This window comes from Vigna umbellata, chromosome 10 (assembly GCF_029865625.1).
Source record: "Vigna umbellata cultivar VRB3 chromosome 10, Vumbellata_1.0, whole genome shotgun sequence".
NCBI lineage: Eukaryota > Viridiplantae > Streptophyta > Magnoliopsida > Fabales > Fabaceae > Vigna > Vigna umbellata.
The window spans coordinates 10000933-10023627 of record NC_142174.1 but is presented as its reverse complement, the minus strand read 5'-3'; the positions used below and the strand labels follow the sequence as shown (position 1 = coordinate 10023627).

The window sequence follows — 22695 nt, the reverse complement described above, 5'->3', positions numbered from 1 at the left end:
TCTTCTATCTTTGAGTATTGTTGGCAACCTAAAATAAACAAGATCTTCTTTTGTAGAACATAACCTTGAATGAGTCATAAGGGGATGCTATCACTATACATAATTGTGTATGAGATTTTTTGTTTCTAGAATAAGTCATAAGGGGATGATGTCATCGATGCTAGAGTGATAAAGTTATTTAAAAACGAATATCTATAGTTATAATATTAAAAGGAACAAATCATTTTTTAATGAGATGAATCTGATATGACCAAAAATAGGTTTAGAGGGTAAAAACTTATATTCCAAAATAATCAAAATATTAAAGAGATACAGAATTGTCAACTTATAAAAAGCTAGTTTATTACTTAAAAAAGAGAATTAAATAAATACTGAATGCTCTGGTTTAAATTTTTCATATTCTTTTTTAACTTCGTCTCGTTCCAATATTTTTAGCTTACTCTTTTATAAACATTGCTGTAATGATTGTGAACATATAGTAGTAATGACATGCTAGTACATATGAACCGTGGCCGACATGATCAAGACAACTTATATCATTGCCTGATTTAGTCTTTCAGTGCACCCAATTCAATCTTTATATCAAGCTAATTTGTATCCATTCAATATCATGCAAAATTCTACACTTTGTTAAAAGACTCAATAAACATTAAATAGAATATATATATTCTACTATACCCAGTGACCAATCCGCGAAGGAGATATCAGTAGCCACAATAGTCAGCCGACTAGTTGTTCGGCAAGCAAACCAGAAAAGGTAAATATTATTAATGGTCAATTAATACGTTTAATGGTCATATTAAGAACGAATATACGGTATTTATGAGTGATTGACACGTTATATGACCCAAAAATATATTAAACTAATGGTTAATCAATGGACTTGGTTGTCACAAGTCCTATAAATATACAGTTGGTATCCAGGTACAAATATCTTTTACTATTCCAATAAAATATAGACTTCTTTATGAAACATATCTGATTTGAGCGTCGGAGTGTCTTCTGCAGGTCAACCACCTGCCGGAGTGGATTGCGTTATTGGAAAAAATTGGACGAGAGAAGGACGACCGATCCTTGGACCAATTCAACCGAAACATTTTTACGTGTCTACACTTTTGGTATGAATAAAGCCAAACAATTTCCATCCAATCACCTGGCAACCGACTTTCAAAAAAACTAATGAGGAAATGTAAATATCATTAATGGCCAATTAATACGTTTAATAACCATATTAAATGTAAATATACACTATTTATGAGTGATTGACATGTCATATTGCATAAGAATATGGTATTAATGGACAATTAGCAGGTATATTAGCAAATATTATTGGATTTATTGTCATATTAAATACGAATTAATGAGCTTGATTGTCACAAGCTCTGTAAATATAGGGTTAAGCTCAGGTAAAAACGTTTTTTTCTATCCTAAGCCCAAGTAAAGACATCCTTTTCTATCCTAATAAAATATAGACCTCTTGAAAACATATCTGACTTGAACGTCAGAGTGTATTTTGCAGGTCAATCACTTGTCAGGGTGGATTACGTCTCGGAAAAACTTGGACGAGAGAAGAACGACCAACCCTTGGACCAATTCAACCGATACATATATAATATATATAATGAAGAAATAATTTAGTTAAGAGGAAAATAAACTTCTTTATTTTCAGTATTTATCTATTTATATTATTTTTTACTGTACTTATACTATTCAAGTAATCAAAGAGGATTCAGTGCCTACTTAATCACGATTTAAACTTTATTTTATGTTACACCGAGAAATCAGCTAACTCCCAAGCTCAACTAAATATGTAGAATGTCGAAAGAAAAGATTCATTTCCAGTAATGAACTACATAAAAAAAAACAAACAGAATGAACCACTGTTCATGTAAAAAAGGATTTTCTTTTTTTAGTAAACTGAAATATTAATGTAAAAAAGGAAAACTAGAAATACATTTTCCAACTCTGTTTTGTAACAAGACTCTCTACTATTGTTCAGAAAAAGCGTTCCTATTATTTATTCTATTTTATTTAAGCTACTTTACTCTTGAATACGTCGTCGTGTAATGATTTGTCTTCATATGTGATTTGGTGGTTGGAATATGTAATTAGTTACTTTATTTTAGCATCGCATGGTACCTTTTGCCCATATTTCCTATTTTGGCTCGCTGTTGAAATATAGTCTTTTTTTAATCCAAGAATCAAAGGAGAAAGTTGTCTGTTTATGTAATGATTGTCTGGTTTATTTAAACCACTAATCACACGTTTTAAGTACGATTACAAAAGTAAGAGGAGACAAGTCTCCCCTCTGCCCTCGTTTCAGAGAACAGAACAGAGTATTGCAAAAACAGGGTGCCGTGGCTTTTGCCCAAAACATGCAGGGGTTACAGCGACATCATTACAACAATAATAGTTCCACAAACTAAATGCCCTAACAACTTAGAACATGTGTTAACTGGATTCAGAGTGTCTCAAGAATATTATGTGAATGAAAATCTCACAAACCAAATTGAAAATAGCAAGGAATTTGTAGAGAGAAAAAAAGGTTAGTGAGAACCCTATGATGCTACAGCGTTCGATTCTTCATCAAGAAACGGGTAATCAGTGTACCCAACAAGCGGATCAGGATCCTCGTGGTAGAATGTCTGGCGAATATATTTGTTGAGAGGAGCATTGAGAGCAAATCTCTTTGGCAAATCTGGATTGGCCAAGAACAAACGGCCATAGGCAACAAGATCAGCCCTGTCTTCAGCAATGGCTTTGATCCCATCTTCCCGGTCATAACCTCCGGCAACTATAAAAGTGCCATTGAAGACCTTTCTCATTGGCGTCAGGTTTTCATCTGGACCTCCAACAGTTCCCATTCTGGGTTCCACCATGTGACAGTAGACAATGTTATACTTATTGAGTGCATTGACCATGTAAAGCCCCAGTTGTAGTGGATTTGAGTCACCACAATCGTTAAAGTCTGCAAAAGGTGATAACCTAATTCCAACTCTATCAGCCCCCACCTCATCGACAACAGCTTCAACAACCTCCAGAGGAAGTCGGCACCTGTTCTCAAGGGATCCACCGTATTGATCTGTTCGGTCATTAGCCTGGTCTTTCAAAAATTGATCAAGCAGGTACCCATGTGCCCCGTGGATCTCAACCCCATCAAAACCTACAATTTCCACAACAACACGCAAGTCAGTGTAGTCAGTTTGTGAAGCAATGATAAAAGCATATGTAGGAGCAAAATGCGAATAAAGTTACATACCAGCTTCGATGGCATTCCTTGCAGCAACTCTGAAGTCATTGACGATATGAGGAATTTCATCGGTCCTCAGGCGGCGGGGTGGCGTGTGTTCGATATATCCAAGGCCGTTAGTTCGAGGCGTTGGTGGAATTGGCTTGTCCGTAGAAGAAATGGGTGCTTGCCCATTCGGCTGATAACCTGTAAAAATATCAGAATGCAGTCAATCAATGAAGAACCCAGCCTTATTAAACTTGAAATCAAACCTGGATTAAGTACATTATATGTAAAAGAAAAAAAAATCAGAATAGGGAAAAATTACTTGAATCCGAAACCCTTCCTACATGCCAAATCTGGCAAAAGAAGACACCGCCTTTGGCATGAACGGCATCGACGATGGGTTTCCATGCTTCCACTTGCTCTTTGGTCCATATGCCAGGCGTGTTGGGATACCTTCAGGGTGAGATGAGAATTAGACGTGTTACACGAAGACGAAGACGGAGAAAGAACGAGAATAAGAGTAATAAATACCCTTGAGCAGTGTCGGAAACTCCGGTAGCTTCGGCAATGAGAAGGCCACCGTCGGAGGTTCTCTGAGAATAATACAGGACGGCGTGGGGTTGCGGAACGTTGTTGTAGGACCTCTCTCTGGAGAGCGGTGCCAATACAACTCTGAAAAAACGATGAAATATAAAGAAGTGAATCGAAACAAGAAGGGGAAGAATGGAGGTATAGAAACGAAGCAACATGCTACCTGTGAGATAGATTGAATTTTCCCATCTTGTAGGGAGTGAGAAGAGGGATTGTTTGGTGAGAAGGAGCGGCGGCGGCCATTGCGGTGGTGTTAGGGTTGAAGTTGATTCTGTTTGAATTAGATTTGAAGTGGAAGGTAGGGGTGGTGGATCTAAAGGTGGAGCTATAAATAGAAGAGAAACGAATTAACGATTTTGAAGAGAATAAAATGAAAGAAGGAGCGGAAAGGGTGACGTGTGCCATTGCGTGTTCAGCTTAACCCTCACGACAAACCAAACTATCTTTATTTCGTTTTTGAGAGGTTTTCTTTCTGGGTTCCCTGTCGTACTAAAACACGGTTCAGTATTTATGCAACTCGTATATGGTAGGGTAGCCATAAATGAACCGGTTCAATTGAAAGAAACGGGGTTCAGTTGAGTAAGTGGTAGAATCAGAGATTACGTGGCATGAAAGCAGTGATGGGTTATTTTGCAAACTCCTCTCAATTATATTAAATCATCTTCACCCAAATATTTTAACAATATTTTAATATTATTTATATATTAATAATTTAAAATTATTTCAATCAATAATAATAATCATAATCATCAATAATAAAATAACACATAAATAATTTTAAAATATTATAAAAATATTGTTAAAGCATTATTATTTAATCCACTTATCATCACATTATCTTAATTTGAGAATAAAAATTCTAATCAATAAAAAAAATCGAACTCAACTCCGTCATCCTTCCGTTTTCGTCCCTAACTGTCCGTGCAGGATGTGACATTGGACAGTGATGTTTTTCTTCATCACGAGGATGCTCACACCAAAATTAATTATATTATATTACGTTGCTTTTAATTATTTTTTTCTCAACACAACCCAATTCTGAACAGTTACGCAAACATGATGCCGACCGTTCTAGAAACAGGTCAGAGTTGATTTTGACGGAAACCGAATTCTATTGACATTTTCAGAAATAACACTTGGTTTGGGGATTAAAACTTATTTCGTAATACTGTACATGAAATTTTTAAATATCATTGGTATTGAATTTTTGTTAAAAATATTAACTTATTTGATAATAAAAATTAAAATTTATGTAATGATTTGAGCGTGTTGTAATAATGTTTATTTATTAATTTAATAATATTAAATCTGAAAATTATTTATTACGAAATTATTTGTTATATGTTGATTGAAATAAATGTCTGACACAAGGTGTTTTCGGTAAGTGTAATAATATTTTTAAATTATATAGATGTATTTAGTTTTGATTTAGTGATAATATTTTTTTATATACCCTTTAATCACTTATATTTTATTTTAATATCAATTGACATATTTTTTATTTAAACTAATTACTTACACTTATTTTAAATTATTTTCAACCAGTCATGTTTTATTTTAGATTAATTAATTTTAATCATAAAAATAAAATTATAATATTACAATTTAGCTTATTAAAACATTGTTTTACAATTTATTTTTGTTGTTTTGACCTCTTTCTCTTAATCTAAGAAATCTTTCTGTGCACTTCTTTCTCTCAATTTTGTCAGAGTGATTCTTCCTGCACCTGATGGCCTTCGTCCTGCACCTCCAAAATATATTTTAATTTCAAGCATACCCTGGCACAGTCAACAAGAATATTTTGGATTTTTAAAAAGTTGACTGAAACTCTGTCGCATGTCAAACTCAAACCCTACACCCCTTTCAAAATCACTCCTCCCTCTGTCTTCGTCCTCCTCCTCTGCCATTCTTCTCTCCCCTGTATCCTCTACCACCACCCTCCCTCTTGTGCCAACGTTCATCCTTCGTGGTTGTTTTCCTCACAAATCTTAGGTGTTTCTGGTTTCCGGAGATTCAGTTCGTGTTCGTCGCCGGAGAGCACGCTGCCGCTGTTGGTCACAGACTTCCGCAGTTGGAAGTGCGGTGGAGAGAAACCGCATTTGGATCTGCGGAAAGCGACTCAGACTAACCGCACATAGAAGTGCATTAGTTGTTGCCGAATTTCAAATGCCGTTAGGTTTTTGAAACTATAGCTTTTTTTAATTTTTATTATTAGGTTAGTATATATTTATTTTATTAGGTTTTATTTTTATTAGGTTAGTATAATAAATTTAATTTTTTATGTTAGTTGTTAAATAAAATGTTTTCTTTTAATATATTTTGAATTATTTTATTTGTTTGTTAAATTTTGTTGAATTTTTTATTTTTTAACATATTATTATTTTTGTAATATATTATTTATTATGTATTTAATTTTATTTAATTTTTTATGAAATTGAAATAATTATTAAATTTTTTATTGAATTAAATTATAATTATCATCTGTAAATTTTGTTAAATATTATTTTGGATTTATTTGTAATTATTTAATTATTATATATGCATTTTTTTAAATTCGTAGCATAAAACATAATAAAAGAAAAACATGCATATATAAGAAACGTACTTCAAAGTGCGACAGAAACATAGAAAACGCACTTCGAAGTGTGATCACTAAAAATCGTATTTCGAAGTGTGGTTAGGAAACATTAATTAATTAAGTTTTAACTTTTTGTTAAATGAAGGATAAAGAAGTAAAATTAGGAGTGCAGATGAAGGTACTGAGGTGCAGGAAATTCATGTTCTAAAAACACAGCTAACTGTCCGTGCAGAATGTGACACTCCACAATAACAATTGCGGAAACAATTGGGCAATCCACAAATGAATTGAGTTTGAACAAACCCTATTCTAATTATCATACATCTTTCTTTCTGAATCTGATCCACGTGTCTGATGTGATATTGTAATGTTTTTATGAATGTTTAAATGTAATTAATAATTACATGTTAAAAATGGTGATTGTAAAATAAATATTACAGATTTAGCTTTCGAAGTTAAATAAATAACGGTAATTGTGATGACAAATTTCATTTGTTCAACTTCGATTATTTTAAAATGATATTTTGATAATATTTTGTTGACAACATTTTAACATTATCTATGTGTCATTATGTGATTGGTCTATATTGATATTTATGATTAATATTATTATTATAAAATAATTTTGGACTAATTATAAAATAACACGTAAACAGTGTTAAAATGTTATAAAGAAAATGTTGTGAAAGTACCGTTATCCATTTTGAATAACTTATAATACAAATTAAGGGTAAACTTGTAAACTTATTCACTTTTTTTCCTTTTTAGCTCGCTGTAGAGTTAATCATTTATACCTCTTTTGTAATGCCAAGGAAAGTCCAGCAATAACTTTCTTTTTTTCGTTTTCCGTGTTTTTCTTGTTTCCATTGCGTTAATTTTTCAACTTTTTCGTTAGGATACTTTTTCGTTAACCATTTTTTTTACCATAAATAAATTATATCTCATTATTTCATTGGTTCATATGTTTAAAAAAAACATTAATCATTACAAAATAAATATTAAAAAAGTTATCAAGAAAACATTTTATCTTTCATCAAATCCAAACATATCTCAAAGCAACACAAAATCTGATAACTTCATAATGCTAACTTTGTTTTTTTGTAGACCAATCTACGTATTGTCTTACATATTAAAAACAAACTTTATGAAATATTAGACAGTAATTGGATTAGTTAAAAATTTATTTCAAAACTTATAAATATAAAAGTAAAATAGAAAAGGAAGTTAATTGTATTTATTAAACATTTAAAACTTAAATATAATAATTGATTAATAATTAAACACTAACTTGAGTGTGAAAGGTTTTTTAACAAGATCACTCAACCAGACTTAGACTCTGCGGGATAAAATTCCACAAAACATTGAAAAAATAAAGTGAAACTAAAAGAAGTGACTTGTTTAAGTGTGAATATGTAATTTTCGAGCCTTGGTTCTAAAACATTTTGCTATTGAATCAAGTTGCTTAATTGTGATTGTTTTAATTATTTAAACCATTAATCAAATATTTGAAGAAGGAATGAAAATAAGAGGAGTCAGTCTCGTTGGCCTCTGATAATTTCGAAGAACAGAGCTATATTATTACAACAAGAATAGTTCCAAATACCACATGCCCTAACAACTTAGAACATATGTTAAAGTGGATACAGATCCTTAGCATACAAGTATCTGAAGAATAATAATGTCATGTGAATGAAAATCTGAGCAACAAAATAGCAAACAACGAGGAATTTGCAGGATAAAAGAGGTTAGTGAAAGCCTAGGATGCTACACCATTCCATTCTTCATCAAGAAAAGGGTAGTCGATATACCCAACAAGAGGATCAGGATGGCCTTTATAGAATGTTTGGCGATCATACTTATTGAGAGGAGCATTCAGAGCAAATCTCCTGGGCAAATCTGGATTCGACAAGAACAAACGACCGTAGGCAACAAGATCAGCCCTGTTTTCAGCAATGGCTTTCATCCCTTCTTCCCTGTCATAACCTCCAACAGCTATAAAAGTGCCATTGAAGGCCTTTCTCATACTCACCATGCCCTGAGGGCTTTCGAGTTTACCTCCCATACTTCCCATTCTGGGCGCCACCACGTGTAAATAAGCAAGGTTATACCTATTGAGGGCATTGGCCATGTAAAGCCCCAGCTGCAGGGGATTTGAGTCTCCCGACTGAAAATAGTCTATAAAAGGTGATAACCTAATACCAACTCTATCAGCCCCTATCTCGTTAACAATAGCTTCGACAACCTCCAAGGAAAATCTGCACCTGTTCTCTAAGGATCCACCGTACTTGTCTGTTCGGTCGTTCACCTGGTCTTTCATAAATTGATCCAGTAGGAAGCCGTGTGCCCCATGGATCTCAACCCCATCAAAACCTACAATTAAACAACATGAAGGATGTTTTGAAGCAATTGCAGGAGCAAGATGAATGCGAAGCAAATTAATTACCAGCTTCCATGGCATTCCTTGCGGCAATTCTGAAGTCATTGACTACATGAGGAATTTCATCGGTCCTTAGGCGCCGCGGTGGCGTGTATTCTGAGGACATGACTGCCTTGTCCGTAGAGGAAATGGGTTGTTGCCCATTTGGCTGATAGCCTGTAGAAAAACCCGAAAGTTTTGAACTTGAAATTAAAGTTTTATGCCCATGTGGATTAACTGTGAAAAAAGTGATGAAAAAAGACCTGTGTTTGAAACCCTTCCCACGTGCCAAATCTGAAGGAAGAAGATACCGCCTTTGGCATGAACAGCATCGACGATGGGTTTCCATGCTTCCACTTGCTCCTTCGTCCATATGCCAGGCGTGTCGGGAAACCTTCAGAAAAGGGGGTGTGAGTGTGCAAATGGGTATGAAGGCAAAGACGAAGACGAAGATGAGAAAGAATGAGAGTAACAGTGATAATACCCTTGAGCGGTGTCGGAGACTCCGGTAGCTTCGGCAATGAGAAGGCCTCCGTTGGAGGATCTCTGAGAATAATAGAGGACGGCGTGGGGTTGTGGAACGTTTTTGTAGGACCTCTCTCTGGTGAGTGGTGCCAAGACAACTCTGAAAAAGCGATGAAAATGAAAGGAGTTGTCTTTTCAGAGAAAGGAGGGTGGAAATGAAGAGACACGCATACCTGTGTGATAGATTGAATCTGCCCATCTTGTAGGGAGTGATGAGCGGATTTGGTTGGTGGGTGGGAGAGGGAGCAGCCATGTGCGCTGTGAGAGTTGAAGATGATTTGATTTGGACTTCAATTGAATTTGAATTTGAATTTGAAGTGGGAAGCTGTGGCGTTGGTGAGGTGCTGTTATAAACATAACAGAACAGACAGATTTGAAGAAGAAGAAGAAGAAGAGAGTGACGTTTGCAATTGCGTAACAGTAGTTTCCTCTTATTCATCACGTTTTCTTCCTCCACTCCCCTGCTCTACCTACACACTGTATATTAAAATAAACCTATTATTATTTCCACATTTAATTTTAGAGTAATAATAAAATTACACACTACATTCATATTCATTTGACATATGCACATAGTATAAAGGTAAATCATCATAAAAATATAAAATTTGATAATTTTTTAAGAAAAAAGAAAGCAAAAGAATAGTAAGAGTAGTGTCAAATTAAGTGTCTCAAAGAATAATTATTCTCAATTTTAATTTAAAAAATTATTTGTAAAATCTTAATGAATTTCACAACTAACTGCACAGTTGTAATGTATAACTGTCTGTAGAGGATCTGACAGACAACACGCACTGCATCACATGTTGTTTCCATTACGGGAGATGGTCCCATGCTACAATAATTACATTACCTACCAATATTTTATTTTTATTTTTTTTCCACACAACCCAAAATGATAAAATAAAATAATTACACAAAGAAAATCGTTTTGGGGCAAAATTTGTAGAAATGAACCTGCCCCAGAAACTGGTCGGAATTGAGTTTGCATTTTTGTGTTTTGTGCTCCTAAAATGGCAAAGAAATATGTAGGGACCACTGAAAATGTCTACATTTTTTGTATGTCGAAAACACTTTGCTTATAACTGATTTTTTAATTAAATAATATTTTTTCCAAAAGTTATAAAGAATAGTTTAATTTTTCTATAAATCACATACACAATCATTAATATATATGATAACATTGAATATTCCATTCACACAAATCGATGTATTTATTTTAAATATATTAAAATATTAATCATTACAACACAAATAAAAAACGAGTCAAGCAATGTCATTACATATGAGTATATACTTTTATTTATTTTTGGGTTAAATATGTTTTTAGTCCCTAAACTATTGGCATTTCTGATTTTCGTCCCTCTTTCAAAGTAAGGTACAATTCGGTCCTCATTCTTTTCGAAACGCGTTCGTTTTAGTCTTCGAAATTTTGGTTTTAGTCTTCATTTGTTGCTAAATGAGGACCAAATTTTTAAACAGTGTTTAGTTTTCGAGGACTAAAACGAACGTTTCGAAAAGAATGAGGACCAAATTGTACCTTACTTTGAAAGAGGGACGAAAACCAGAAACGGCCAATAGTTTAGGGACTAAAAACATATTTAACCCTTTATTTTTCAATCAATTACCATTTTTTACTTTTCTGGTATATTTTCTGTTTATTAAAATACTTTTCACATTTTAGGGTCCATTTTGATGATGATAATGACGTTAGACTTTGATTTGTTTTATGTGTTTGTGTTTAAACTATGAGCTTTAGTGTTTTATTAGATGTGATTTATGAATTTAAATTGTTATAGTAGGACTACTACATTGCGCCTTTATTATTTTTTAAATCATTGTCTCGTATCAGAAAAAAAAATTACCCTTACACGTATGTAGCCCTTGAAAATTAATTAAAATCAATTTTCCCCTTTCATATAATTTCTTAACTATACACATATTCTAATTTATTCAGATCTAAATATAATATTTAAATTTATCACTTTCTTGTGTCTTTCTCTCTTTTTGGTAGATTTTGATTCTTTTTTGCTTTATCTATGTGCTTTGAAAGGAATCCAGACCCATTGGCCTCTTTTATTTTTTTTTTCTTTTCGAACCTTACCATACATTGGGTTACAAAGCCATTCTCAAAGTCACCATCTTTTGGGTTAAAGATGATGATATAGTACAATAATACACGCTCAGATATTTAAATCGAAATGAAATAGAATCATTTTTGAAATAATAACATTAAATAAAATTTATCTATATTAAATTCCAGCAAACTTTTTTCCTTATATTTGATTTTAGTGATGAAAGAATACTTATTTAGTAGTTATATTCATCAATCTTTATTATAATTTAAAATTATGTAATAATAAATTAGAAAAGAAAGAGAGAGTAGTGAGTGGTTGGAAGAGAGTTGACGTGGCATGGTAGCAGCCTACAGAGTGTCGCATTGGATACCACTCTCTTACACGTTATGCTCACACCACTCAACTTGTCCCCACACCACAATAATTGTAATACTTTATATTTTCACATTTTTAGTATAAATACATATTCAGTATTCTATTCTCCATTTTCAAAATTTATTATAATTTTCACTCTATATATATATATATATATATATATATATATATATATATATATATATATATATATATATGTATATGTTCATTAATGTCTCCACCGGTGGTGGTAAACTCTTAAATGCAGCATTGGATCACGCAAATAATTAATTATAGTTATAACTTGAAAATCACGGAACTAATTAATTATAGCTATAACTTCAAACTACCCTTAAGAATGATAAAAGGGAATTGCCAAAAATAATATTATGTGTGATATGATGTAACATTTAAAACATGAACAACATTTTGTTGCAATATTTAACGTCGTTGCACTTAAAGCATTTAGAGCATCAAAGTTCAATTCTCTTATGGAACTTCTTTTTCTTTGTTTGTTAGCATTTTTAAGGTGCACTTCTTTTGCCATATATTGTGTTTTGGTATCTTTCCAAGCGTAATTGAGTTTAAATTATGATTGGTACAGTTTAATATATTTTGTTTGCTTACAATTATTAAATACGAAAACATGTAAATACGAAGACAGAATTTCTTTTAGTTACTGCATTAATAAGAAATGCTACAAATAGCAACTGAAAGGACATTATTTCAGTTACAGAATTTATATTTTTTTTTTCTACAAGGATCACATAATGTTATGTCGTACAAATACTAGGATGCTACACCGTTGGAGTCCTCATCAAGAAAAGGGTAGTCAGTGTAGCCAAGAACGGGATCACTGGTGTAGAATGTTTCTCTGTTATACTTATTGAGAGGAGCATCGAGAGCAAATCTCTTTGGCAAATCTGGATTAGCCAAGAACCAACGACCAAAAGCAACAAGATCAGCTCTGTTTTCAGCAATGGCTTTCATCCCATCTTCCCGTTCATAACCTCCAGCAGCTATAAAAGTACCATTGAAGGCCTTTCTCATAGGTACCAGGCTGTCGGGGCATTCGATTTTCTGTACAGCAGTTTTCATTCTTGGTTCCACCATGTGACAGTACAGAATACCATACTTATTCAAGGCGTTAACCATGTAAAGCCCCAGCTGTTTGGGATTTGAGTCCACACATTCTGCATACTCTGCAAAAGGTGATAGCCTAATTCCAACTCTATCCGACCCTATCTCGTTGACAACAGCTTCGACAACCTCCAAAGGAAATCGACACCTGTTCTCGAGGGATCCACCGTATTCATCTGTTCTGTCATTCACCTGGTCTTTCATAAATTGCTCCAATATGTAGCCGTGTGCCCCGTGGATCTCAACCCCATCAAAACCTACAATTTCCTCAACCATAAAGAACCATAAAGAATCATAAAGAATGTTTTGAAATGTGAAGGAAATTAATTACCAGCTTCGATGGCATTCCTTGCAGCAAGTCTGAAATCGTTCACGATATGAGGAATTTCATCGGTCATCAGGCGCCGTGGTGGCGTGAAATGCACTTTATCAATGCCGTTGCTTCGAATTTGCGGTGTGAGTGGCTTGTCCGTAGATGATACGGGTGCTTGTCCGTTTGGCTGATAATCTGTACACAAATCAGAATGCAGAGAGTTCTTGGTCAACTATCATCCAACAACCCTAAAGTATTGAACTAGAAATTAGAATTGAATTGAGTATGAAGGAGAAGGATAAAAGACCTGAATTTGAAACTCTTCCTACGTGCCAAATCTGACAAAAGAAGACAGCGCCTTTGGCATGAACAGCATCGACGATGGGTTTCCATGCTTCCACTTGCTCCTTCGTCCATATTCCAGGCGTGTCGGGATACCTTTACAAATGAGATGTGTTATGGAATGAAGATGAAGATGAAGACGAGAAGAATGAGAGAATAAGAATAATACCCTTGAGCGGTGTCGGAAACTCCGGTGGCTTCGGCAATGATAAGGCCTCCATTGGAGGCTCTCTGAGAATAATAAAGGACGGCGTGCGGTTGTGGAACGTTGTTGTAGGACCTCTGTCTGGTCAGCGGTGCCAAGACAACTCTGAAAAAAAAGAAGAAGAGAAAATTAAAGGAGTTGATCGGAAAATGAAGCGGGAGAAGGTGGTTGAGAGAGTAAATACCTATGAGAGAGATTGAAAGTTCCCATCTTGTAGGGAGTGATGAGAGGATTTGATTGGTGGGAAGTGGCGGGAGCAGCCATGTGCGGTGGGTGTGAGGGTTGAATTTGAGTGGTTTTGGAAGCGAAGTGGAGGAGGACGGTGGCGGAGGTTTAGTTATATAGAGAGTGAGAAGAATCGCAGAGAAGCGACGCTGACGTGTGCCATTGCGTAAAAGGAGTCGGCTTTGTTTGACCCCGAACCAGAACCCACGAGCAACTGGTTAGCCAAAGCAACATCAAGTCTAATAATTCGCACGTGTGCAAGAAAAACAAAGTCAAAAAAGCAGTAGCCCAAAGCGGCCCAAACGCTATAACACTGTGAATTTTGTTGGGGAAATCGAATTCACATTGCTCCTTTTTTGTTTTTCGTTTTTTAATTAATAAATATTTAATAACGAGTATATGCACGTAAGTTTACAATATCTTTTGTAAAGAATATTAATTTGACTATTTATTTATTAATGAATTCAATAAAGAATGATTAAATTGTTCGTGTTGCTATAATGATGTTTGATTATAAGCCTTTTAGAAAATCTGTCTTCCCAGAAAGCCGGCTACATTGATTCATCTTTTCTGTTGATGTCTTGTTGCAGTTGACACCACAGTATTTAAATATTTAAATATTATATATTATGATTTCAATTTAGAATAGTTATGGTAAGAACTAATATAGATAGATAAAGTTTAAGACAATGTGATTTTATTATTCAAAATTTAAAATAGATAAATAACGTGGGAAGAGAAATTAAATACTTTATTTTTTATTTTAACATTTTACATTATTTTTTAATTTAAGCTATTACGTTACAATTAAAAAAATTAGCAATTTCATCTTCTGTGCATAAGTTTGGTTGTTGTATTTTTCCTCTTTCTTGCTGTTTTACTTCTTATTTCTACCTGATTAGTGTAATGCACATATGAAGCAATAGAGGGACTGAGAGAAGAAAAAAGAGATGGACTTTCTATTTTCTTGAAAAATCCAGAATAAGCTTGCCCAATAGTATTTGGGCTGGGCTGTGTGGCAAACTACCACAAGTCTTATTATAGGAGAAACAAATTCAATTAAACTAGCCCTTGTTATTGTATTTAATTATACTTTTAATTCATTGTAATTTTTGTTTTTTATATATATTTTTTTCCTAACTTTAATTACAGTTTAACTGCATATTTATATTAATTGTTAGATTAAATTTTGAGACGGAATTTTGTTTAAATGATAATAAGATTAAAATAACTAAAAGATAAATAAATTAAAAAATCAAGTCACATGAAGTATAGGAACACCGTTTTAATTACTAAATTCATTTTAGTATTTGAAGTTGTCATAGTCAGTTCAATTGATTTTTTAGTTTCTTTTTTTAAATAACAAAGTAGTCTTTAAAATTACACATTATTTCAATTGATTTCTTTTTAAAATGATAAAGTTTTTTAAAATAGTGACGAATTGGCCATTTCCAACCATGTCTGTGATATATTATCAATGACGTTTAGAAAAAATGTAGAATACGTTTTATTTAGTTCCCTTAAAATTTATATTAAAGAAAAAAATTCTCTCGTTTTATAAATACTACTAGTAATGATTACAAGTCTTATTATATAAGAAACAAATAATACAGAATTAATTATAATCCATTTTTGGATGGAAAACCTATTTATATACTATGAAAATTAATATTTTATTTTCCTTATAAATACCGTAGTTTCTTTATACGGTGTTGTGAGTCCTGTGTTTTCTTTTGAAAAAAGAATTATTATCACTTTTTTTTAAAGGTGGTAATCCATCCATACCTATACAAATACTTTAACTTGAATTAGTATATTTAATGGAATTTAGTGCTCTTTAAAACATTAATTTTTTTTCTTTATAATTCTTATCTGCTCATAAAGTAAACATTTTTAAATTAAAAGCTTCTGAATAACAAGAGTAACCCATAAGATTATAGAAGTTTATCTGAGTTCGAACGACCTTCAACAAATGACTATCTGTACTCGAAATTGACACAGTGGCTAGGTAGAGAATATCTAGGAGCGCGAGACAACTCTCTCTAAAGAACTCGACAAAATAGCCTCGTAATTTCAAGAGAAGGATGCCTCCTCACAAAGAAAGTTGCAGTGACCAGGTCCAGACGACTGTTTACCAAACAGATTTTCACAAAGTCGTAAGATCATGTATGGGAACTGATGCATGCCCAATGCCGGAAGATCAAGAAAGTTGGTGACTTGATTACATGGGAGTCGACGACCGAAGTCCCGATGAACATGATCAACTCTTCCATAGCAGTCAAATATTTCATGGTCCACTTGAAAATACCAACAAACCAGAATAATTTGCTCGAATTCCATCAACCTGTTGGGATATTAAAACAATAAAAGTATTCCTTTAATAAAAATGTCCCACCGAACATAAAGTAGCTACATTTAAATTCTAGTAAATAAAAGGAACTGAAATTTAAACACCTTTTCTTTATGTATGAACGCGTTTTAAAATATGATTTACTTCATATAGAATAATAGATTGAAATAAGAAAGAAATGTAATAAAAAAGTTAAGACGAAACTATGGTTGACTTCATATTTAAAAAAGAAATTACTTAATGGGTGAAATTGGAAAAAATTGTAGACACCAAAAAGTACTTAAAAAGGAAATCCCCTTTATTAATTTTATAAAATATTGTCTAAGTAGGTTATATATCATCATTTATTTCGTGAAAACAAATAAAAACAACCTTGTGTGAGAAGTCGTTAATAAGCAAAAAAGAAATTAAAAACAAAAAGTAAAAAGAGATAACAGAAAAAGAAATCTTATTCAATGTGGTTCATCTATGGCTGGTTGTATAGTATTTAGTTTATTGCTTTTTAGGAGATATTTCATTTAAGTTTTTTCATTAATACTTGTAACTATAAATATGTATTTTTGATGATTATAAATATGAACTTAGTTTTATATATGTGATTCTAATTAATATAAAAGTAAAGAAAGGATGGATAGTTTACTTAGGTGCACTTGAGAAATTGAGTTGTTTTATTTTTTGTAAATTAATGTGGAGTCCATTTATGGCTGGATATATTGAATTTATTTTATTTTAATGAATTTGGTGTTAGTTGGTGGAAAAGGGGTGTATATAGTATATAATTTTCTTTTTGATTATTTTGGTTGACTTGTCATTAGTTTGATATTATTGTTTCGATAGTGTCAATCACATAAGGGTTTGTTGCTTGATGGTGTGAGTATAATATTGTTTATTTTTTTGAAATTGGGTTTATGTTGGTGATGTTCGGTGAAGCTGCTAGAAGAGTGGTGGAAGGAGCATTGATACTTATCTGGTGAAGCTCTGTGAGAATAGAGTGGTGGGGTGTATACTTGTCCGGTGAAACCCAAAAGGGTGGTGGGAAGTATATATTTACCTTGGAAAGCTCTAAGAGAGTGGTGGGAAGTGATGTACTTGCCAGTGAAGTCGTATAGAGAGTGATGAGAAATGTCGTAGTGTAATAGTATGCTAAAGTGTAACGGCTCGGTGAAACTCTTTAAGAGAGTGGTGAGAGGTGACACTCGACCTTATGTTATATGTGAGTGATCCGGTGGTGATTCAATATATAGTGAATGAGTTACTTTGACGAGTTAGTGAATGACTGAGTGAGTTTGGGTGTGAATCGGTTACTTTGACGAAATGATTGTATGTTTATATGCTAATGACTTTGAATTCGGATAGTACGAGTGTAAATGATTTGATGTGATGTCATGTGAAGATGTATGTAGGTGTATGATGATATTTACTTTTCGAAAATCTTATTCTAAGTTGATATTTAATAGTTAAGTATGTTTATATGACCCGATTCTGTTAGCTCACTCTTGCATGTTGTGGTTGTTGTTTTCACCTGCAATGATCGTACTTGTACGAGAGTAGGTGTTGTTATAGATGTAGCTAGAGCGAAGTCGAGCAACGAGATATATGGGAGAACTATAAGATTTTAATTTCAATGCTAATAGTTTTGTAATGGAATTTTTTGAATGTTTTATAGTTGCATTTGATTAATGAAGTTTTCAAAATTAAGTTATAATAAATGAAAGTTTTTAATTAAACAGTATCTTGCAATGGTACAAGAGTTAAGTATTAAGAAGTTTTTTTTAAATCCGTGACATCCCAAAATTTGAGGTGTTACACAAGCTTTTTCTTAAACATTGTTGTATCAGCTAAGGTGGACAACTTGTAGGGATTTCTCATCATGGCTCGACCAAGAATAGAGCTTGGCCTAGGTGGAACTTAATCTTGAAAGTTGACGGATGGAGGTCAGTTTAAGAACTCGATAAAAAGGAATTTGACCTTGGTGAACGACTTATAATGTTCAATCATATGGACATACATACAAATTTCATGGTTTTCTTTGATTATTTAAATAAATACAGGATAATTAAAAAAACTCGCAACAAGGTTAAAAGAAAATTACTCTTAATTAAATGTTAAAACAATTATTATTTTATTAAACATATTATATAACCGTAGGTGAAAATTACATAATAAATGTTGTAATGAAAGTACACTAAATTTTTTTAAAACAAAAACACATAATAAATGACAATTTTAAGATTTACATCTACCAATATTGTTACTTAGCAAGTATAATCATTTTAGAAAAACTCACAATTTTTTTTCATAGTAGCTTTTACTTTTTTTTTCCTTTTTTCATATTATTCAATGTGTATAAAAATTTGGTAAATATCCACTTCACAACCAACTTATACTCTATGTACAAATCTTGCATGTGGTAAATTTAAAAAAGAAAACATCAGAATAATCATATATACCTGTTAAGTATTAAATTTGATTATTTTTCATGTGGGAATGTTCGACAATATATAAAGGAACAACGGTTTTCATATTCAATGTTTGAATATGTTTCACAAAGTAACATATCAAATGGTGGTCTCATCAAAGTACATATTGTTGCAAATGTTGCTGGATGGAGACATGACTACCCTTAAAAACCATAAAAGGGAATTGTCAAAAATAATATTATGTGTGATATGATGTAACATTTAAAACATGATCAACATTTTGTTGCAATATTTATCGTCGTCGTACTTAAAGCATTTAATGCATCAAAGTTCAATTCTCCTATGGAACTTCTTTTTCTTTGTTTGTTAGCATTTTTAAGGTACGGATTGCACTTCTTTTGCCATATATTATGATTGGTACAGTTTAATATATTTTGTTCGCTTACAATTATTAAATACGAAAACATGTAAATACAAAGACAGAATTTATTTTAGTTACTGCATTAATAAGAAACGTTACAAATAGCAACCAAAAGGACATTATTTCAGATATTTGATTTGTCTACAAGGATCACATAATGTTATGTCGTACAAATACTAGGATGCCACACCGTTGGAGTCCTCATCAAGAAAAGGGTAGTCAGTGTAGCCAAGAACGGGATCACTGGTGTAGAATGTTTCCCTGTTATACTTATTGAGAGGAGCATCGAGAGCAAATCTCTTTGGCAAATCTGGATTAGCCAAGAACCAACGACCAAAAGCAACAAGATCAGCTCTGTTTTCAGCAATGGCTTTCATCCCATCTTCCCGTTCATAACCTCCAGCAGCTATAAAAGTACCATTGAAGGCCTTTCTCATAGGTACCAGGCTGTCGGGGCATTCGATTTTTTGTGCAAAAGTTTTCATTCTTGGTTCCACCATGTGACAGTACAGAATACCATACTTATTCAGGGCGTTAACCATGTAAAGCCCCAGCTGTTTGGGATTTGAGTCCCCACATTCTGCATACTCTGCAAAAGGTGATAGCCTAATTCCAACTCTATCCGACCCTATCTCGTTGACAACAGCTTCGACAACCTCCAAAGGAAATCGACACCTGTTCTCGAGGGATCCACCGTATTCATCTGTTCTGTCATTCACCTGGTCTTTCATAAATTGCTCCAATATGTAGCCGTGTGCCCCGTGGATCTCAACCCCATCAAAACCTACAATTTCCTCAACCATAAAGAACCATAAAGAATCATAAAGAATGTTTTGAAATGTGAAGGAAATTAATTACCAGCTTCGATGGCATTCCTTGCAGCAAGTCTGAAATCGTTCACGATATGAGGAATTTCATCGGTCCTCAGGCGCCGTGGTGGCGTGAAATGCACTTTATCAATGCCGTTGCTTCGAATTTGCGGTGTGAGTGGCTTGTCCGTAGATGATACGGGTGCTTGTCCGTTTGGCTGATAATCTGTACACAAATCAGAATGCAGAGAGTTCTTGGTCAACTATCATCCAACAACCCTAAAGTATTGAACTTGAAATTAGATTTGAATTGAGTATGAAGGAGAAGGATAAAAGACCTGAATTTGAAACTCTTCCTACGTGCCAAATCTGACAAAAGAAGACAGCGCCTTTGGCATGAACAGCATCGACAATGGGTTTCCATGCTTCCACTTGCTCCTTCGTCCATATGCCAGGCGTGTCGGTATACCTTTACAAATGAGATGTGTTATGGAATGAAGATGAAGATGAAGACGAGAAGAATGAGAGAATAAGAATAATACCCTTGAGCGGTGTCGGAAACTCCGGTGGCTTCGGCAATGATAAGGCCTCCATTGGAGGCTCTCTGAGAATAATAAAGGACGGCGTGCGGTTGTGGAACGTTGTTGTAGGACCTCTGTCTGGTCAGCGGTGCCAAGACAACTCTGAAACAAAGAAGAGAAAACTAAAGGAGTTGATCGGAAAATGAAATGGAAGAAGGTGGTTGAGAGAGTAAATACCTATGAGAGAGATTGAAAGTTCCCATCTTGTAGGGAGTGATGAGAGGATTTGATTGGTGGGAAGTGGCGGGAGCAGCCATGTGCGGAGGGTGTGAGGGTTGAAGTGGAGGAGGGTAGTGGAGGAGTAGTGGCGGAGTAATGGCGGAGGTTTACTTATATAGAGAATGAGAAGGATTGCAGAGAAGCGAGGCTGACGTGTGCCATTGCGTAAAAGCAGTCGGCTTTGTTGGACCCTACGACCTGGGTTCCATTTTCGCATACATTCTTACATCACCCCGAACCAGAACCCACGTACGTGGTTAGCCAAAGCAACATCGAGCTTATTAATTCGCACGTGTGAAAGAGAAAACAAAGTCAATAAAGCAGAAGCCCAATGCGGCCCACACACTATAACACTGAATTTTGTTGGGGAAATCGAATTCACATAGCTCCTGTTTTATTTTTTTATTTTTAATTAATAAATATTTAATGACGAGTATCTGCACGTGTAAGTTTACAATATATTTTGGTAAAGAATATTAGTTTGACTATTTATTTATTTATTAATGAATTTAATAAAGAATGATTAAATTGTTCGTATTGCTATAATGATTCAATTGGTGTTTGATTAGAACCCTTTTAGAAAATCTGTCCCCAAAAAGCAGTCTACATTCATTCATGTTTTTCGTTTATGTCTTATTTTAAATATTATATATTCGATAATGATGGTTGAAAATATAAAATTAAAAATACTAATACAATTTGAGAAATATGATTTCAATTTAAAATAGTTATGTAAGAACTAATAAACGAAACGATAAATAAAGTTTAAGTGATTTTATTATTCAAATTTTAATATGGATAATTAACTTCAAAATAACGATTTTAATAACCGTAAATAAAATTGAACAATACCACTCAAGTAAAAGTAAATATAATCAAGTTTTATAATCATGGCTATATGGAAAAGGAGGAATTAAGTACTTTATCCACTAGTTAGTATAAACATGTATTTTTGATGATTATAAATATCTAATCATGTATTTTTTATGATTATAGATATCTAATTTGTACAACCAAAGGTAGGAAAGAAAATAACATGAACAAAATGTATAAATTAGGGAGAATGTGAGAAATGAGGAGAGTGGAAGAGAGAATGAAAGACAAAAATGATTTTTGTAAACTATATATACCTTGGGCCAAAACTGTTTTGTATAATAAGTTCACAAAAAATGAGAATTTTTAATTTATATTTTTTAAATCAATCCAAATTATTTATAATCAATGGATATTTTAAAATTAATCAAAGTTATTTAAATGATAGATTTTAAATATTTTAATCTATCAATTTTTTTTTGAACTAATGACAAATATTTTTAATCAAAGATATTTTAAAATCAAGAGTTATTTAAATAACTTAGTGTGGGAGAGATTTTAAATATTTTAATCAATCAAAGTTATTTTTAAATCAATGAAAAACATTTTTAATTAATTACAAATATTTTTAATTAATAAAAAATATCATCATATTTTTGTGCATATTAACAATAACAACCTCCATCTAATAACAACTGTCTCTAGAGCTTATGGGTGGTTATAGTTACATTAAGTGTTATGTCAGGATTGAAATTTATGGTTTTGAACTAGATGCTTACTACCGCTGGAGGATTGATATGATGAAATTCTGAATAAGATTTTAAATCTGGGTGTCTGGGTGCTTGTCTTGCGTGATCAGAAAAATCTTATAAATGCGTTGCTAGTTATATTGAAGGGAGAGTGTCAACGATACTTTTAAATAATATTCTGTAATTTGTTGCAGTTATTACTACGGTATTTAAATATTTAAATATTATATATTCGGTAATGATTACCAACAAAATAAAATTAAAAATACTAAATACAATTTGATAAATATAATTTCAATTTAAAATAGTCATCCTAAGAACTAATATACAA

The 22695-nt window shown here is 33.1% G+C and overlaps 4 protein-coding genes across 4 annotated transcripts; all 4 read right to left on the bottom strand.

The window, feature by feature from the left end:
• Positions 1-2203: 2203 nt before the first annotated feature.
• LOC148191858 (putative 12-oxophytodienoate reductase 11) lies at positions 2204-4259 on the bottom strand. The gene is made up of 5 exons (XM_088101079.1): positions 3990-4259; positions 3767-3907; positions 3558-3688; positions 3260-3436; positions 2204-3163 (listed from the first exon to the last, which is right to left on the bottom strand). Exons 1-5 carry the CDS (start codon positions 4229-4231, stop codon positions 2559-2561), a joined length of 1296 nt encoding a protein of 431 aa, XP_087957205.1. The 5' UTR covers positions 4232-4259; the 3' UTR covers positions 2204-2558.
• Positions 4260-7921: 3662 nt separating this feature from the next.
• On the bottom strand, positions 7922-9613 carry LOC124832457 (putative 12-oxophytodienoate reductase 11). The gene is made up of 5 exons (XM_088100739.1): positions 9519-9613; positions 9305-9445; positions 9084-9214; positions 8848-8997; positions 7922-8774 (listed from the first exon to the last, which is right to left on the bottom strand). The coding sequence occupies exons 1-5, from the start codon at positions 9596-9598 to the stop codon at positions 8161-8163; spliced, it is 1116 nt and encodes a 371-aa protein (XP_087956865.1). The 5' UTR covers positions 9599-9613; the 3' UTR covers positions 7922-8160.
• A 2813-nt stretch (positions 9614-12426) lies between these two features.
• Positions 12427-14388, bottom strand: LOC148191857 (putative 12-oxophytodienoate reductase 11). The gene is made up of 5 exons (XM_088100751.1): positions 13962-14388; positions 13742-13882; positions 13538-13668; positions 13249-13425; positions 12427-13174 (listed from the first exon to the last, which is right to left on the bottom strand). The coding sequence occupies exons 1-5, from the start codon at positions 14039-14041 to the stop codon at positions 12567-12569; spliced, it is 1137 nt and encodes a 378-aa protein (XP_087956877.1). The 5' UTR covers positions 14042-14388; the 3' UTR covers positions 12427-12566.
• A 4852-nt stretch (positions 14389-19240) lies between these two features.
• LOC148191856 (putative 12-oxophytodienoate reductase 11) lies at positions 19241-20920 on the bottom strand. The gene is made up of 5 exons (XM_088100375.1): positions 20761-20920; positions 20545-20685; positions 20341-20471; positions 20052-20228; positions 19241-19977 (listed from the first exon to the last, which is right to left on the bottom strand). Exons 1-5 carry the CDS (start codon positions 20838-20840, stop codon positions 19370-19372), a joined length of 1137 nt encoding a protein of 378 aa, XP_087956501.1. The 5' UTR covers positions 20841-20920; the 3' UTR covers positions 19241-19369.
• Between the last annotated feature and the right edge of the window lie 1775 nt (positions 20921-22695).